Source organism: Pelophylax lessonae (genome assembly GCF_965119305.1).
Source record: "Pelophylax lessonae genome assembly, chromosome: 7".
NCBI classification, from domain to species: Eukaryota; Metazoa; Chordata; class Amphibia; order Anura; family Ranidae; genus Pelophylax; species Pelophylax lessonae.
Genome location: NC_138774.1, coordinates 294,448,702 through 294,466,540, shown reverse-complemented (window position 1 = coordinate 294,466,540; position 17,839 = coordinate 294,448,702). Strand labels below are relative to the sequence as shown.

The window sequence follows — 17,839 nt, the reverse complement described above, 5'->3', positions numbered from 1 at the left end:
TGGCTGCACTGTGTTGGGTACCCTGGGGATTAGTCTGGCTATGGGAGGCCCATGCTCCTGGCTGCACTGTGGGGGGTGGTAGACTGGCTGGAAGAGACCCATGCAACTGGCTGCACCGGGGAAGGGGGTAGCCTGGCTGGAGGAGGCCCATGCTCCTGGCTGCAGTGGGGCGGGGGGGTTGCCTGGCTGGAAGAGGCCCATGCACCTGACTGCACTGGGGGGAGTAACCTGGCTGGAAGAGGCCCATGCACTTGGCTGCACACTGTTGGTACCCTGGGGATCAGCCTGGTTGGAAGAGACCCATGCTCCTGGCTGCACTCGGGGGGGGGGGGGGTTGCCTGGTTGGAAGAGGCTCATATACCTGTCTGCACTGGGGGGAGTAGCCTGGCTGGAGGAGGCCCATGCACCTGGCTGCACTGAGGGGGGGGGGTAGCCTGGATGGAGGAAGCTCATGCACCTGGCTGCACTGGGTGGTAGCCTAGATGGAGGAAGCCCATGCACCTGGCTGCACTGGGAGGGGGTAGCCTGGGTGGAGGAAGCCCATGCACCTGGCTGCACTGGGAGGGGGTAGCCTGGGTGGAGGAAGCCCATGCACCTGGCTGCACACTGCTGGGTACACTGGGAGTGGGAAGCAGCCAGGCTGGAAGAAGCCACGCCTGCTCCCCTACCACCAACCTTCCCAGCTCTATTTTTGGCAGCTCTGCCCTCAGTTAAGATGGAGGCTACTGACGTCACCGAGCACCTCCCATCTCCCGGCTCCCCATTGGCCGCTCTTCTGACAGCTCTTCTAGACACTCTCCTCCCCCCACCCGCCGCCTGCCCGGCTCTTCCACATAAAGCCGCTCCGCCCTCCGCTCTGCCGCGATTCACCAGCATCCTGCAGACATGGAGGTGATCAACCAGGTGAGGACCGGGGAGGGGGAGGGGGAGGGGGACAGGGGGTGCAAGGGGGAGGGGGGCACACCCAGGGGGGGACACTGAGAAGTGGGGAGGGGGGCAGGGAAAGAGGGGGGCAGAGGGATAAAGGGAGAAGGTGATGGAGAGAGAAAAACAGATGGAGGAGGGAAGGGAGGAGAGGAGAATGGGGGGGGGGGGGGGGGGTGAGGAGCTCCAAGGAGGGGGATATATATATATATATACCACACATCACCTCTATCTATATACTGTATATATATATATATCTATCTATAGAGAGAGAGGATAATAGATACATAGTATTCATTTATTATATATTAGAGGAGGGATCAGAGCAGGGGTGTCCAAAATAGACATATATACATCTATATACCACACCTCACCTTCATCTATATACTCTATATTATATATATCTATATCAGACCTTACCTATATATGTATTTATTATATGTACCCCTACATAGCATTCATCTATTAAATACTATATATATATATATATACACGGTCCAAGCTAAGGTTTACTAAACCCTCTTCTATGCATTTGATACATTTTGTTACATTGTCATTGATGAATACAGAGTGTGGGGGAAGGGCTTCAGGTCTGTAGTATAGTAATATAAAACCTGTGATTTGTCTTGATGGGGTATTGTGTGTCCTATACAGAGACTGAAGGGGGGGATCTTCAGAAACATAATTCATTAATAATAATAATAATTTGATAGATATTAATTAATGGATGGAAGATTGCAGGCCAAGAATGTCATTTACTGAGTGCTCTTCATCTGTATTCCAGGCTAAGAATGTCAGCTGTCCTCTGCTATATACACTTCTATGTACAGAGATATGTCCGAGAAACACAGAGATACTTTGATTGTAGGCTACTGAATATTTAGTATTTATTTATCAAATACAATCTATATATAGCTAAGATCTACTAAATATATTTCCATGTATAGATACTTGGTAGAGAAACATAGAGTCACATGTTCTATATACATAGAGATACATATTATATACACATAGAGATACATATTATATACACATAGAGATACATAATATATACACATAGAGATACATAATATATACACATAGATATACATATTATATACACATAGAGATACATAATATATACACATAGAGAAACATAATATAAAAGCATAGAGATACATAATATATAAACATAAAGATACATATTATAAAAACATAAAGATACACATTATATAAACATAGAGGTACATATTATATACACCTAGAGAAACATAATATAAAAGCATAGAGCTACATATTATATACATATAGAGATACATATTATATACACATAGAGATACATATTATATACACATAAAGAAACATAATATAAAAACATAGAGATACATATTATAGAAACATAGGGATACACAATATATAAACATAAAGATACACATTATATAAACACAGAGGTACATATTATATACACATAGAGATACATATTATAGAAACATAGAGAAACATAATATAAAAACATAGAGATACATATTATAGAAACATAGAGATACATATTATAGAAACATAGAGATACATAATATAAAAACATAGAGATACATATTATAGAAACATAGAGATACATAATATATAAACATAGAGATACATATAGCGATACATATTAAATAAACATGAATATACACATTATACAAAATTAAAGATACACATTATATAAACATAGAGATGCATATCGCACAAACATAGAGGAACATAACATATAAACATAGAGATACATATTATAGAAGCATATAGAGTCATATAGATTGCAAGCTGCTACATTCTTAGTACTATGTATTTGTTACATTTTGTTAAATTGTCACTGATGAATACAGAGTGTGGGGGGAAGGGCCCCAAGTCTTAGAGTATAGTAATATATATTTATATGATTTGTCTTGCTGGGATATTTTATGTACTACACATATACCTTTAGCAATAGATGGATGGATAGATCTGTCATTTATGAATACGCTATGTATATACTGTATATGTATATATAGATTCCAGGTTAAGATATGTCGTCGATGTAACCCACGTCTATGTATTTGTTAGATTTTGTTACATTGTCATTGTTGAATGCAGAGTGTGGGGGGGAAGGGCTCATAGTATGGTGTTATAAATCATTATACAGGAAGTCTCGGTGGGCTCTTGTTATTCATCGGCTTGGTGGTCTCGGTGTAATATTGTGGCCTTTTCTGCACACAAGGACATCCCGCCGTCCCCATCCACCCATGACACTCCACTGAATATAAAAAGGACAATGATATTTTCATTAGATCTGATGACTCATACCCCCCCCCCCCCTCCAGAGATCAGGTTGGATGGTTGGAATATCTGAGAGCCGTGTGTTTTAGATGCATCAAAACTGATTAACTGAAGAAGTGGAGGATTTTCACTCAACAAATGGTGTAAATATCATCCAATCACGTGATGACACCCGTCCCTGAACACCCGATCAGGTGCAGATGAAAGGAAATAGGAATTTGCTTTTGGTTCGCTGCATGGAAATCCTCGGAGGGGTGTCTCATTATCACATTAGTCATCATTATATTGTGATGGCTGCAGAACAAAACAGGAGAGCGGAGAGTGGGGGGGGGGGGGGGGCCGGGGCTGAGCACACTCCATGCAGCGTCTGTCATGGCACATTTCATTGTTATTCTGTGGAAAAGATCAGCCAGATGATGGCAACGTCTGCTGATCTGTCATGTGAGCTGGATGACATCACATCCTGGAGGGGCCCTTAGCACCTCCATACACTGACAATTGTGGGCCATAGGGGCCACATACATCCCTAAAGGTGGAAGTTCAGCACCATGGACAGGGGCCCTTAGCAGGTCCATACACTGACAATCATGGGTCATAAGGGCCACATACATCTCTATGGGTAGAGGATCAGTAACATGGACAGAGACCCTTATCTCCTCTATACACTGACAATCATGGGTCATAAGGGCCACATACATCCCTAAATGTTGAGGTTCAGCACCATGGACAGGGGCCCTTAGCAGCTCCATACACTGACAATCATGGGTCATAAGGGCCACATACATCCCTAAATGTTGAGGTTCAGCACCATGGACAGGGGCCCTTAGCCGCTCCATACACTGACAATCATGGGTCATAAGGGTCACATACATCTCTACGGGTAGAGGATCAGTAACATGGACAGAGACCCTTATCTTCTCAATACACTGACAATTGTGGGTCATAAGGGCCACATAAATTCCTAAAGGAGGAGGATCAGTACCATGGACAGGGGCCCATATCTCTTCTATACACTGACAATCATGGTTCATAAGGGGCGACATACATCCCTAAAGGTTGAGGTTCAGCACCATTGACAGGGGCCCTTAGCAGCTCCATACACTGACAATCATGGGTCATAAGGGGCCACATACATCTCTATGTGTAGAGGATCAGTAACATGGACAGAGGCCCTTATCTCCTCTATACACTGACAATCAAGGGTCATAAGGGCCACATACATCTCTACAGGTAGAGGATTATTACCATGGACAGGAGCCCTTATCTCCTCTATACGCTGATAATCATGGGTCATAAAAGGCTCACACATCCCTAAAGGTGGAAGATCAGTGCCATGGACAGGGGCCCTTATCTCTTCTTTACACTGACAATCATGGGTCATAGGGGCCACATACACCCCTAAAGATGGAGGTTCAGAACCATGGACAGAGGCCCTTAGCAGCTCCATGCACTGACCATCATGGGTCATAAGGACCACATACATCTCTACAGGTAGAGGATTAGTACCAAGAACAGGGGCCATTCTCTTCTCTGTTCACTGACAATCATGGGTCATTAGGGCCACATGCATCCCTAAAGGTGGAAGATCAGTACAATGGACAGGGCCCCTTGGCAGCTCCATACACTGACCATCATGGGTCAAAAGGGCCACATACATCTCTACGGTAGAGGATTAGTTCCATGGGCAGGGGCCCTTATCTCTTCTATACACTGACAATCATGGGTCATAAGGGCCACACACATCCCTAAAGGTTGAGGTTCAGCATCATGGACAGGGGCCCTTAGCAGCTCCATACACTGACTATCATGGGTCATCAGGGCCACACACATCCCTAAAGGTGGAAGATCAGTACCATGGACAGGGGCCCTTATCTCTTCTTTACAAAGACAATCATGGGTCAAAAGGACCACATACATCTCTACAGGTAGAGGATTATTACCAAGGACAGGGGTCCTTATCTCCTCTATTCGCTGACAATCATGGGTTATAAGGGCCACACACATCTATACAGGTAGAGGATCAGTACCATGGGCACTTAGCACTTCCAGACACTGACAATCATGACTCATAAAGGCATTATACATCCCTAAAGGTGAAGGTTCAGCACCATGGACAGAGGCCCTTAGCAATTCCATACACTGACAATCATGGGTCATAGGAGCCGCATACATCTCTATGTGTAGAGGATCAGTACCATGGACAGAGGCCCTTATCTCCTTCATACAATAATTTCTCTATAGGTGGAAGTTCAGCACCATGGACAGAGCCGTCCACATTATACCGTCTGTATTATACTGTCTGTATGCGCTGATCTCTCTCTTCTCTCCAGCAGCTGGTGGCAGGGGGGCAATTCCGTATAGTGAAGGAACCTCTGGGCTTCATGAAAGTTCTGCAATGGGTAAGTCACTATGTCTATCTATCTATATACTACAGTATATATTCATTCTTTCTTATCTATATACTACAGTATATATTCATTCTTTCTTATCTATATACTACAGTATATATTCATTCTTTCTTATCTATATACTACAGTATATATTCATTCATTCTTATCTATATACTACAGTATATATTCATTCTTTCTTATCTATATACTACAGTATATATTCATTCTTTCTTATCTATATACTACAGTATATATTCATTCTTTCTTATCTATATACTACAGTATATATTCATTCATTCTTATCTATATACTACAGTATATATTCATTCTTTCTTATCTATATACTACAGTATATATTCATTCTTTCTTATCTATATACTACAGTATATATTCTTTCTTTCTTTTCTATATACTACAGTATATTCTATCTATCTATCTATCTATCTATCTATCTATCTATCTATCTATCTATCTATCTATCTATCTATCTATATCTATCTATCTATCCTATTTTCTTTCTTTCTTTCTCTCTTTCTTTCTCTCTTTCTTTCTTTCTTTCTTTCTTTCTCTCTTTCTTTCTTTCTTTCTTTCTTTCTTTCTTTCTTTCTTTCTTTCTTTCTTTCTTTCTTTCTTTCTTTCTTTCTTTCTTTCTTTCTTTCTTATCTAATATTATCTATATGCTACAGTATATATCTATCTATCTCTATCTCTATCTATCTATCTATCTATCTATCTATCTATCTATCTATCTATCTATCTATCTATCTTTCTTTCTTTCTTTCTTTCTTTCTTTCTTTCTTTCTTTCTTTCTTTCTTTCTTTCTTTCTTTCTTTCTTTCTTTCTTTCTTTCTTTCTTTCTTTCTTTCTTTCATCCTTATTTATTCATTATCTAATATTATCTATATACTACAGTATATATTATCTATCTATCTATCTATCTATATCTCTATCTATCTATATCTCTATCTATCTATATCTCTATCTATCTATCTATCCACATCTCTATCTATCTATCTATCTATCTATCTATCCACATCTCTATCTATCTATCTATCCACATCTCTATCTATCTATCTATCCACATCTCTATCTATCTATCTATCTATCTATCTATCTATCTATCTATCTATCTATCTATCTATCTATCTATCTATCTATCTATCTATCTATCTATCTATCTATCTATCTATCTATCTATCTATCTATCTATCTATCTATCTATCTATCTATCTACTAGGGCTACACATAATTAAAAGAAATCGCACACTCTTATGTTTTTAGTCATATATACAGTTTTTGATTCTTATTGTCTGGTAATTTGTCTGATCATTACATGCAGCCATATCTTCTGTAGGTATACAGGATATATCCGGGTATGCGCAGCGCGGTGTTTATGGTATATACATCAGATATGTGGCACTGCCCATAACATGTACCAGCTTCTTCTTACTGGGGGTGAACCATGGAGAAGTGTGGGGGAGGTGGAAAGATTTTTGTTTTCTCCTCCATGGTATGTGTTGGTGTTTTTGGTGACCTTTTGCAGGATTAGGATCTATAGGGGAGATAATAAACATGATGGGCTAAATTCAGGGAAAAGAAAAAAAAAAAGCATTGGCAGAGCTCAGAGGACAGTAGTAAGGAACACAAAGTTCAGAGGTCAGTAGTGTGTAAGGGGTCAGTGGTATGTATTGCAGAGTGCAGAGATCAGTAGTAAGGAATGCAGAGTGCAGGGGTCAGAGGTAAGGAATGCAGAGTGCCAGAGTGCAGGGGTCAGTGGTAAGGAATGCAGAGTGCAGGGGTCAGTAGTAAGGAATGCAGAGTGCAGGGGTCATTGGTAAGGAATGCAGAGTGCAGGGTTCAGTAGTGTGTAACGCAGAGTGCAGGGTTCAGTAGTGTGTAACGCAGAGTGCAGGGTTCAGTAGTGTGTAACGCAGAGTTCAGGGGTCAGTAGTAAGGAATGCAGAGTGCAGGGGTCAATAGAAAGTAACACAGAGTTCAGGAGTCGGTAACAACTAATACATAGTTTAGAGGTCAGGAGTGTGTAACGCAGAGTGCAGGGGTCTGGAATAAGTAATGCAGAATTCAGAGGTAAGTAGTAATTGTTACAGATTGCAGAGGTCAGTAGTAAGTAATGCAGAGTGTAAAGGGTAGTATTGTGTACTGTGGAGTGCAGAGGTCAGTAATATGTGCACAGTTCAGGGGTCAGTATTATGTAATGCACATCGCAGAGGTCAGTAGTATGTAATGCACAGTGCAGGGGTCAGTAGTATATAATACACAATGCAGGGGTCAGCAGTACATAATGCACAGTGCAGGGGTCAGTAGTATGTAATACAAAGTGCAGGGGTCAGTAGTATGTAATACAAAGTGCAGAGGTCAGTAGTATGTAATACACAGTGCAGGGGTCAGTAGTATGTATTGCACAATGCAGGGGTCAGTAGCATGTAATGCACAGTGCAGGGGTCAGTAGTATGTAATAGACAGTGCAGGGGTCAGTAGTACGTACATATTGCACAGTGCAGGGGTCAGTAGTATGTACGGCACATTGCAGAGGTCAGTAGTATGTATAGCAGAGTGTAGGGGTCAGTAGTAAGGAATGCAGATTGCAGGGATCAGTAATCTGTAATGCATGTTGCAGGGGTCAGTAGTACATAATGTAGAGTACAGAGCTCAGAATCAACTAACACATATTTTCCCCCCACAGGCAAATACCTTCCAGTACAATCATATTCTCCCCTAAGCACAAATCCCCCCCCCCCCATTTGTAAAATTCTCTCTGATGAAGGGGCGCTAAGCAGAGTGAGGGAAGTCCTCCCAAATCTCCAAGGACTTCCCTTGGTTCTGTAGTACCTATTGCTGCACTGATCTAAGGTGTGAGTGGCAGGACAGCGGGGTCATGATCTACTCAACAGGTAGATTGCGATTGACCGGATGGCATTTTAAGCTCATTATAGGTGATGAATTGCAACCTTCTGCATAAAAAGGAATTTACGTTATTATAAATACACTTCTTATATCCAACTACAAAGAGTCTCTTTCATCAGCACGTGTTTTGTTTGGGGTGCAAATCTCGGGCAAGAGCCCCAATAGTTTTTAATTGAAAATTGGTGCAAATCACATCCTTTGCTGTTTGATTCTTTCATTAATGCTAAGGAAACTGGCCCAGTACCGGTATTCATGTGATTCTACTAAACAAAAAATGCTACGTATACAAACTATGTACAGAGACAGGAATGCAATATAGGACATACAGAGGGCTACACACATGCACACGCTACCTAACCTTCCTAAGGAATGAACACTGACAATGGGCTCTATGCTATAGGGATACACTAAGGTCACTTCGCTTCTGTTATTCCTGGTCCACGATTTCCATAGCATACAGGACTAAGTGCATCTCAAGGAATGGCAGGAAACTGGATTCTTGGTATTGTTTTTTCACTTGTGGTGTGGCTTCTTGTGTTATCCTCTCTGGCAGTGTCCTCCTTTGGTTCTGTGGAGTCTCTTCTAGCAGAGTCCTTCCTTGATTTTGTGGATTCCCCTCTCACCTAGTCATTCCATGGTCTTGTGAATTCCCCTCAGGCGGCGGAGTCCTTCCTTGGTCTTTTAGATTCCCCTCTGGCAGAGTCCTTCGTTGGTCTTGTGAATTCCCCTCTGGCAGAGTCCTTCTTAGGTCTTGTGAATTCCACTTTGGCAGAGCCCTTCCTTGGTCTTGTGGATTCCCCTTTAGCAGAGTCCTTCCTTGGTCTTGTGAACTCCCCTCTGGCAGAGTCCTTCCTTGATCTTGTGGATTCTCTTTTGGCAGAGTCCTTCCTTGGTCTTGTGGATTCACCTCTCACACAGTCCTTTCTTGGTCCTGTAGATTCCCACCTGGCAGAGTCCTTCCTTGGTCTTGGGAATTCCCCTCTGGCAGAGTCCTTCCTTGGTCTTGTGGATTCCCTCCTGGCAGATCCCTTCCCAGGTCTTGTAGATTCCCCTCTGGCAGAGTCCTTCTTAGGTCTTGTGAATTCCACTTTGGCAGAGCCCTTCCTTGGTCTTGTGAATTCCCCTCTGGCAGAGTCCTTCCTTGGTCTTGTGGATTCCCACCTGGCAGAGTCCTTCCCAGGTCTTGGGAATTCCCCTCTGGCAGAGTCCTTCACAGGTCTTGGGAATTCCCCTCTGGCAGAGTCCTTCCTTGGTCTTGTGGATTCCCACCTGGCAGAGTCCTTCCCAGGTCTTGTAGATTCCCCTCTTGCAGAGTCCTTCCCAGGTCTTTTAAATTCCCATCTGGCAAAGACCTTCGTTGGTCTTGTAAATTCCACTTTGGCAGAGTCCTTCCTTGGTCTTGTGAACTCCCCTCTGGCAGAGTCCTTCCTTGATCTTGGGGATTCCCTTTTGGCAGAGTCCTTCCCAGGTCTTGTAGATTCCCCTCTGGCAGAGTCCTTCCTTGGTCTTGTGGATTCCCCTATGACAAAGCCCTTCCTTGGTCCTTTGGCTCCCCTCTAGTAGAGTCCTTCCTGGGTCCTTTGGTTCCCCTCTAGCAGAGCCCTTCCTGGGTCCTTTGGCTCCCCTCTAGCAGAGCCCTTCCTTGGTCCTTTGGTTCCCTCTAGCAGAGCCCTTCCTTGGTCCTTTGGTTCCCTCTAGCAGAGTCCTTCCTTGGTCTTGTGGATTCCCCTATGACAAAGCCCTTCCTTGGTCCTTTGGCTCCCCTCTAGCAGAGCCCTTCCTGGGTCCTTTGGCTCCCCTCTAGTAGAGTCCTTCCTGGGTCCTTTGGTTCCCCTCTAGCAGAGCCCTTCCTGGGTCCTTTGGTTCCCCTCTAGCAGAGCCCTTCCTGGGTCCTTTGGTTCCCCTCTAGCAGAGCCCTTCCTGGGTCCTTTGGTTCCCCTCTAGCAGAGCCCTTCCTTGGTCTTGTGGAGTCCCTCTTTTGGTTTGTGTTGCTGGCCTTTTATATAGAATGTTTGTTAACCATTCCCACATAGGCAAAGGCCTTTTCCACTTTCTACCTATGTATCGTTTTCTATGAGGGAAGCATTTCCTATTCCAATTTCTAGATTGCACAGTTTCATACGTTCCATGGGTCCAAACATTATAAAAGGTCATGTTATTGTAAACCCCTATTGACCTAGCGTGGGTCCAGTGTTTGACTAGAACTAAACAAAGGGAACAGCCAACAACGTACGTTTAGATTGGCCAAATATACCACAAGACCATCTATTACAGTCTTTTTCAACCAGGGTGCCCACGCACCCTGGGGTGCCTTGATGTTTCTTCAAGGGTGCCTCAGCAAAATGCCTAAAAATTGCCCAAAATTTTCTATACAAGGTGGAGTGTTGATGAAGCCTGCTTTTGAGTTACACAAAGCCATAGGTTTCCATTGTGCACCATTAGGACCTTCTAGCTGCCAACCTCCTAACAACCAATGGCATCATCAGTAGATAAAGAGGATGTCTAGAATCTCCCCTGCCTCTCTCCATCCCCTGCCTCTCTCCATCAGCTTTGGGGTCACATTAGCCGAGTGATGGAGAAAAACTGAGGAAGAAGAGAAACATTGGAATACTAGTCAGTACCAGTTTGCACCTCAGCACAGGGATGATGGGAACCCCTCACAATGGGCACAGCAGGTGTACAGACCTGGGAACTCAGCACAGGGATGGTGGGAACCCCTCATAATGGGCATGGCAGGTGTACAGACCTGGGAACTCAGCACAGGGATGGTGGGAACCCCTCATAATGGGCACAGCGGGTGTATAAACCCGGGAACTCAGGACTGGGATGGTGGGAACCCCTCATAATGGGCACAGCGGGTGTACAGACCTGGGAACTCAGCACAGGGATGGTGAGAACCCCTCATAATGGGCATGGCAGGTGTACAGACCCAGGAACTCAGCACAGGGATGGTGGGAACCCCTCATAATGGGCACAGCAGGTGTACAGACCCCGGAACTCAGCACAGGGATGGTGGGAACCCCTCATAATGGGCACAGCAGGTGTATAGACCTGGGAACTCAGCACAGGGATGGTGGGAACCCCTTATAATGGGCACAGCAGGTGTACAGACCCCGGAACTCAGCACAGGGATGGTGGGAACCCCTCATAATGGGCACAGCAGGTGTACAGACCCAGGAACTCAGCACAGGGATGTTGGGAACCCCTCATAATGGGCACAGCGGGTGTACAGACCCTGGAACTCAGCACAGGGATGGTGAGAACCCCTCATTATGGGCACAGCAGGTGTACAGACCCTGGAACTCAGCACAGGGATGTTGGGAACCCCTCATAATGGGCACAGCGGGTGTACAGACCCTGGAACTCAGCACAGGGATGGTGAGAACCCCTCATTATGGGCACAGCAGGTGTACAGACCCTGGAACTCAGCACAGGGATGGTGGGAACCCCTCATAATGGGCACAGCAGGTGTACAGACCCGGGGACTCAGCACAGGGATGGTGAGAACCCCTCACAATGGGCACAGCAGGTGTACAGACCCTGGAACTCAGCACAGGGATGGTGGGAACCCCTCATAATGGGCACAGCAGGTGTACAGACCCGGGGACTCAGCACAGGGATGGTGAGAACCCCTCATAATGGACACAGCAGGTGTATAAACCCGGGAACTCAGCACAGGGATGGTGGGGACCCCTCATAATGGGCATGGCAGGTGTACAGACCCCAGGGATGGGGGGAACCCGTGTGCAAGACTAAAGGGAAGGCTGGGGATCAGATTTAAGTGACCCTTGAAATAAATGAATGAATGCCCCCCATAGACCTTAAAGGGGCCCAGCGTTGCTGCCTTAGACTCCATTTTTGTCCTCGGCCGCCGCTCGGACTTGTTCATCCTCACACCCCGGGTTATACTGTAATCCTCTTTACTCTTGGTAATGGCCGACGCTCTAAAAATAATCCTTGGTCTCCGCGGAGATTCGAGAGGTCACAATCTGGATTACCACCAGGATAAATCCTGCCCAGGCTGCCCAGTGTGAACTGGCATGCAGAGAGAGCGTAGGCACAGCACGCCGCTCCCACCCCCCATCCCCCGCTCCCTGGGAATTCACACGCAGGCGAGGACACATTGCTCTGCAGATTCCTGCTCCTACCTTTATTGCAGAACATCATCTGCCTTCATTAACAGGAAGAACGCAGAAATGTGCGGGATGCGCCCCGCAATAATACAGCTTTGCCTTTAATTTCCTGCCGATTGCTTATTAAAGGGCCGGCACTGCGAAAAATGTTATGAGAACAGCAAGATGTTGTCCATTTAATGATAGTATTTAGCATTTTTTTTTATACTTTCACATTTCTATATTGCTCTACATTGCTACGGGCCAAGCTGTCCAGAAAAAATGACAGTGACGGGGATTGGGGTAAACTCTGACCCTGCAAAGTCACCATTTATGGTTCAAAGCTAATCTCCGGACACAAAAACCCTCCGTTTAAATATATTCTTCAATAGCCATAAAGGATAGAAATGCATCAAATGGCTTTGCAAACCCAGGTATTACTTTGTGGAAGTAGCAGTGACATCATCAATGTGCTGTACATAGCCTGTGCTGAGAGCAGAGCTGTAGGAGGAGCCTAGCAGGCTCCATCCACTGCAGGCTGCCTGCAGAAAACTGCAGAAAGGGGCGGAGACCAGACCAGTCACCTTGTACAAGGAGAGAGAGCAGAGCTGTGGGAGGGGCCCAAGTGGGCTCCACCCATTAGAGGCTGCCTCCAGAAAACTACAGAAAGGGGCAGAGATAAGACCAGTCATCCTGTAAAAGGAGGGAGAGCAGAGCTGTGGGAGGGGCCCAAGTAGGCTCCACCCATTAGAGGCTATCTCCAGAAAACTACTTTTTAAGGGGCAGAGACAAGACCAGTCACCCTGTACAATGAGAGAGAGAGCAGAGCTTTGGGAGGGGCCCAAGCAGGCTCCACCAATTAGACGCTGCCTCCAGAAAACTACAGAAAGGGGCGGAGACAAGACCAGTCACCCTGTACAAGGAGAGAGAGCAGAGCTGTGGGAAGGGCCCAAGTAGGCTCCACCCATTACAGGCTGCCTGCAGAAAACTACAGAAAGGGGCGGAGACAAGACCAGTCACCCTGTACAAGGAGAGAGAGCAGAGCTGTGGGAGGGGCCCAAGTAGGCTTCACCCATTAGAGGCTGCCTCCAGAAAACTACAGAAAGGGGCGGAGACAAGACCAGTCACCCTGTACAAGGAGAGAGAGCAGAGCTTTGGGAGGGGCCCAAGTAGGCTTCACCCATTAGAGGCTGCCTCCAGAAAACTACAGAAAGGGGCGGAGACAAGACCAGTCACCCTGTACAAGGAGAGAGAGCAGAGCTGCGGGAGGGGCCCAAGTAGGCTTCCCCCATTAGAGGCTGCCTCCAGAAAACTACAGAAAGGGGCGGAGACAAGACCAGTCACCTTGTACAAGGAGAGAGAGAGCAGAGCTGTGGGAGGGGCCCAAGCAGGCTCCACCTATTAGAGGCTGCCTCCACAAAACTACAGAAAGGGGAAGAGAAAAGACCAGTCACCCTGTACAAGGAGAGAGAGCAGAGCTGTGGGAGGGGCCCAAGCAGGCTCCACCCATTAGAGGCTGCCTCCAGAAAACTAGAGAAAGGGGCGGAGACAAGACCAGTCACCCTGTTACAGGAGAGAGAGCAGAGCTGTGGGAGGGGCCCAAGCAGGCTCCACCCATTAGAGGCTGCCTCCAGAAAACTACAGAAAGGGGCAGAGACAAGACCAGTCAACCCACTCAAGAGAGGGCAGCAGTGACCGATCTTTAGTTTAGGAATCTCCTGCACAGTGCAGAGAGCAGAACTGTGGGAGGGGCCCGGCAGGCTCCACACATTACAGGCTGGCTGGGGAAAACTACATAAGGGGGTGGAGACAAGACCAGTCACCCTGTACAAGGAAAAAGAGCAGAGCTGTGGGAGGGGCCCAAGCAGGCTCCACCCACTTCAGGCTGGCTTCGCAAAACTAAAGAAGGGGGCGGAGACAAGACCACTCCCTCTGGTTAAGGAGAGAGAGCAGAGCTGTGGGAGGGGCCAAATCAGACTCCACCTATTACAGGCTGCCTGCAGAAAACTGCAGAAAGGGGCGGAGACAAGATCAATCCACCTGCGCAAGAAAAGAAAGCGGAGCTGTGGGAGTGGCCCAAGCAGGTTCAACCCATTACAGGCTGGCTGCAGAAAACTACAGAAGGGGGCAGAGACGAGACCAGCCACCCTGCACAAGGAGAGAGATCAGAGCTGTGGGAGGGACCCAGCAGGCCCCACCCACTATAGGCTGCCTGTAGAAAAAACAACAGGAAGGGGCGGAGATGAGACCAGGCACCCTGCACAAGGAGAGAGAGCAGTAGTGACCGGTCTTTAGTTTAGAAAGCTCCTGGGCAGTGCAGAGCGCAGAGTTGTAGGAGGGGCCCAGCAGGGGGTGTATTTTTTTTAAATGTTCATACCTATTTATCAATCAAAATTGCATGTAAATTTGTTCTTTGCGAATGGGGCAAAATCAAATGTTCTTCAGCCATATTCCCTGCAGATTGAGAATGTGTGAACCTACCACATTATGGCCACTAGATGGCACTGAGTATCATAGTAAAACAGTAGGCTCCTCAGCTCCATCTAGTGGCTGGAATTTTCCGCATTCCCGCATTTGAACTGCAGAGAATATCATTTGAAAATACTGAATTTTGCCCCATCAGCACAGAGCGAGTTTCAATGGTCCAACAACTATTCTATTTTTCTTTACAAATACTCTCCCAAAACCTGAGTAGGAAATACACAGCACATGGCTCTCTGTATTTAGACAATATTTTTTAGCTTTTACGCCCAACTATAAGCCTTGCCTCTGCACTTCCTGTTGCCAGATTATTGTGGTCTGATCCTGCATACTATTTGAGCTTCTTCTATTGCTGTTTGGAAAACGACTTTGGCTTGTGAGTGACCCCCGACTACGAAACTCTCTCCTGCACCGAACTTGGCTTGTAACCCCGGCTACGAAACTCTCTCCTGCACCGAACTTGGCTTGTAACCCCGGCTACGAAACTCTCTCCTGCACCGAACTTGGCTTGTAACCCCGGCTACGAAACTCTCTCCTGCACCGAACTTGGCTTGTGACCCCGACTACGAAACTCTCTCCTGCACCGAACTTGGCTTGTAACCCCGGCTACGAAACTCTCTCCTGCACCGAACTTGGCTTGTAACCCCGGCTACGAAACTCTCTCCTGCACCGAACTTGGCTTGTGACCCCGACTACGAAACTCTCTCCTGCACCGAACTTGGCTTGTGACCCTGACTACGAAACTCTCTCCTGCACCGAACTTGGCTTGTAACCCCGGCTACGAAACTCTCTCCTGCACCGAACTTGGCTTGTGACCCCGACTACGAAACTCTCTCCTGCACCGAACTTGGCTTGTAACCCCGGCTACGAAACTCTCTCCTGCACCGAACTTGGCTTGTAACCCCGGCTACGAAACTCTCTCCTGCACCGAACTTGGCTTGTGACCCCGACTACGAAACTCTCTCCTGCACCGAACTTGGCTTGTAACCCCGGCTACGAAACTCTCTCCTGCACCGAACTTGGCTTGTAACCCCGGCTACGAAACTCTCTCCTGCACCGAACTTGGCTTGTGACCCCGACTACGAAACTCTCTCCTGCACCGAACTTGGCTTGTGACCCTGACTACGAAACTCTCTCCTGCACCGAACTTGGCTTGTAACCCCGGCTACGAAACTCTCTCCTGCACCGAACTTGGTTTGTGACCCCGACTACGAAACTCTCTCCTGCACCGAATTTGGCTTGTAACCCCGGCTACGAAACTCTCTCCTGCACCGAACTTGGCTTGTAACCCCGGCTACGAAACTCTCTCCTGCACCGAACTTGGCTTGTGACCCCGACTACGAAACTCTCTCCTGCACCGAACTTGGCTTGTGACCCTGACTACGAAACTCTCTCCTGCACCGAACTTGGCTTGTAACCCCGGCTACGAAACTCTCTCCTGCACCGAACTTGGCTTGTAACCCCGGCTACGAAACTCTCTCCTGCACCGAACTTGGCTTGTAACCCCGACTATGAAACTCTCTCCTGCTCCGAACTTGGCTTGTAACCCCGGCTACGAAACTCTCTCCTGCACCGAACTTGGCTTGTAACCCCGACTATGAAGCTCTCTCCTGCTCCGAACTTGGCTTGTGACCCCGACACAGATTACTGGTCTAGTAATTCAGACTTTTCTCTCCCTGACCTGAGAACTGAGATTGCCTGACGTGGTCGGCCATTAGTCTCCACTCATTACAGGTATTCTCCTAACACAGTGGTTCTCAACCTTCCTAATGCCGCGACGCTTTAATACAGTTCCTTATGTTGTGGTGACCCCCAACCATAAAATTATTTTCATTGCTTCTTCATAACTGTAATTTCATGAGACCATTCCTCTGCAGTTAAGTATCGAGCCTGGACACCAAGAGTTATTCTCTTTCAATCTGATTTCTTCTCCTAAATGTCCTGTTATCTTAAGAATACCATGGCTATCAATTCACAATCCCACTATTGCCTGGCAGGCCAGAAACCTGGACTTTCCCTCTGAACATTGTGAGTTACATTGTCAAAAAAGAGACATCTCACCTACTATTATCGGAGTGACGTTGACTAACCTGGAAAAATTGCCCCCTCAATGCCAAGACTTTAAAGAAATTTGTGATAAGAAAAATGCCGACCAATTACCACCCCATCGGGCATATGATTGCCCAATAGAGCTTGTACCAGAAGCCCCAGTTCCTCTACCTCTACAATCTTTCTGAACCAGAACTGAAGGTGTTAAGGGACTTTCTAGAAGAGAATTAGGCGAGGGGCTTTATCCGTCCATCAACCTTCCCTGCTGGTGCCCCGCTATTCTTTGTTGAAATGGAACCCTGCACCCATGCATTGATTACAGAGAATTAAATAAAATGACAGTCAAGAATCGTTACCCACTTCCAATAATTCCAGAACTATTTGAGAGACCAAGAACAGCAAGGATTTTCACCAAGCTTGATCTGCGGGGTGCATATAATCTTGGAGATGAATGGAAGACGGCCTTGCAAACAAGATATGGGCAATATGAATCCATAGTAATGCCCTTTGGACTCTAATGGCACCAGCTACCTTTCAACATTTCATAAATGATGTTTTCAGAGACTTGTTAGACCAGTTTGTGGTGGCTTATCTGGACGATATACTTAACTTTTCGAACCAATTTACAGGAACTCTGGGATCATGTCCGTACTATCTTAGAACAACTATGACAAATACATTTTA

General features: G+C 46.3%; 1 protein-coding gene across 1 annotated transcript in view; it reads left to right on the top strand.

Annotated features, from left to right (window-relative positions):
• The first annotated feature begins 812 nt into the window (after positions 1-812).
• SYP (synaptophysin) overlaps positions 813-17,839 on the top strand; it is a 61,541-nt gene continuing 44,514 nt past the window's right edge. Inside the window, exons 1-2 of the mRNA XM_082263598.1 lie at positions 813-903; positions 5,532-5,597. Coding sequence (XP_082119724.1) covers positions 886-903; positions 5,532-5,597 — 84 coding nt within the window. The 5' untranslated portion in view covers positions 813-885. The remainder of the gene's footprint in view (positions 904-5,531; positions 5,598-17,839) is intronic.